General features: G+C 43.6%; 1 protein-coding gene across 1 annotated transcript in view; it reads right to left on the minus strand.

The window, feature by feature from the left end:
- Positions 1 to 1,990, minus strand: part of LOC108797077 (tensin-3-like) — a 143,105-nt gene that overhangs the window by 4,025 nt on the left and 137,090 nt on the right. Inside the window, exon 10 of the mRNA XM_018568643.1 lies at positions 1,316 to 1,445. Coding sequence (XP_018424145.1) covers positions 1,316 to 1,445 — 130 coding nt within the window. The remainder of the gene's footprint in view (positions 1 to 1,315; positions 1,446 to 1,990) is intronic.

Raw genomic sequence — 1,990 nt, forward strand, 5'->3', positions numbered from 1 at the left:
TTTATACTATACTTTTAGGGGCTTCAGGGAAATATTAGAGGTCTAAACAGACCCCTGATATTTCCCTTTTAAAATAGAAAAAGAGATTGAGGACACAGAGTCGCTTTTTCTGCAGCCCCCGTTATAAATGAACAAAAATCCTCCGAGTGTTCCTGTTCATTCATAACATTGAGAACAGAGTATGTTTACTATAACCATAATTATGAATAAACAGGAGGTGATGTAGATCACTTCCCATTTATTCATAATTGAGGATATAGTAAACATACTATGTCCTCAATTATTTAGAAACACTCAGCGATCACTGATAATGTTTGTACCTCGCTCTCCTTCCTGACATGCTGTCACAGGAGGCTGAGCGAGCGGTACGGGAGGAGAGCTCAGCCTCCTGTGACAGCACTGGCTGTCTCTGCCCACACACCGCTCTGCGATTTGTGACAGGAGGCTGAGCGGTGTGGGAGGAGAGACGCCGGCCGCTCACAGCGCTCTACTCCCGCAGCGCTCGGCCGCCTGTGACAGTTTCACTCCTCCCCACTGGGACAGCGGGGAGGAGAGAATAGGATGCACCGCTGTATCGGCCAGAAAATTGCTCTTTCGGCATTATGCCAAAAATGCAATTTTTGGCCGATATGTTTCGGCGGCCGATATATCGGTGCATCCCTAGCCAAAAATTTAGCAAGGAGTTTGATATCAATGTTAATTAATTAGATAGGCGTACATCCTGACATCAGGATGACAGCAGAGAGGGGATGTCTTAATTTCTTCCAGCATGATGGGCAAGGGTGTCGGGGAATCAAAAAAACAAACAGAAACCCAAAGTGCAGGTTAAAAAATAAAAGCAGTTTATTGAAAATAACAAAATGGCAAAAACAATGGAGAAAGTTCAGGACGTTGTCAGTGCCAAGCCGGAGGTCAGATGACAAAGTGGGTAGTAAGCCGAACCAGGTCAGGGAACGTGGAGAGCAGGATGAATGGAAACAATAGCCAGGAACCAGGAGATCAGCCAGCCAGAACCAAGGTCATGCACAGAAAACAGGAATAACAACAACAGGCTGCAGCTCAACAGGACAAGAATGGGGAAGAAACCCTGACAAAGGGACAGTGTCACTGATGACCAGAAGATCAGAAGAGCACTTAATTTGGATATTACAGAAATATTGCCTTATCTACTACATACATTTTCTAATATTTAGGCTGCTTAGTGGCTGTCAATTAGACCTGAATTGTGCTTTAAAGCACTGCTTATTCTCAAATATGTTATATACATATATTTTAAACATATGCAAATTATTTTATGTATTGGTAAAACCCTCACCATTATTTGCATGATCCAAATCTTCTTTGCCAAAATACAGTCTCTGGCCGTGAACAGCTCCTGTATGGAATTGCAGCCTGAAAATGATATCGTGGTTTTCAGTGTAATATGATTTATGGTAACATTTGATCTGCAAAAAATGACAACATAGGACATAAGTGAATTGTAACCAGTTAAAATTTGGAAGAAATGCACATATCCACACACTCATACATAGATATATACAGTATGCATGTGTGTGTATATATATATATATATATATATATATATAATCTTTAATCTTTTTGATCGATTAATTTTTTTTTGATCGCTAATGAAAATACTCACCTCTCCGTCGGCTTCCGGGAGTCTCGTCGGAGATCCGGTGACGCCCCCTCCCCCAAGTGGCTCCGTCAGCTAACGAAGGGAAGGGGGGAGGAGTCCGGTGACGTCGATGTCCCTAAGTGGCTCCGTCGGCTAACGAAGGGAAGGGGCAGGAGTCCGGTGACTTCGATGTCCGTGATGTCACCGGACTCTTCCCCCTTCCCTTTGTTAGCCGACGGAGCCACTTTGGCCAGTGAGTTTGCCCAAGAAACTTTCTGCACGAGCGCCAGCCAAGGCATTGGCCTATACACATACAGCACAGCAATGCTGTAATAAAATGAACTAGGATCACACTAATCCAGCACGTTATTA

The sequence above is a fragment of the Nanorana parkeri genome, unplaced genomic scaffold, assembly GCF_000935625.1.
Source record: "Nanorana parkeri isolate BGI_ZX_2015 unplaced genomic scaffold, ASM93562v1 scaffold1223, whole genome shotgun sequence".
Lineage (NCBI taxonomy): Eukaryota > Metazoa > Chordata > Amphibia > Anura > Dicroglossidae > Nanorana > Nanorana parkeri.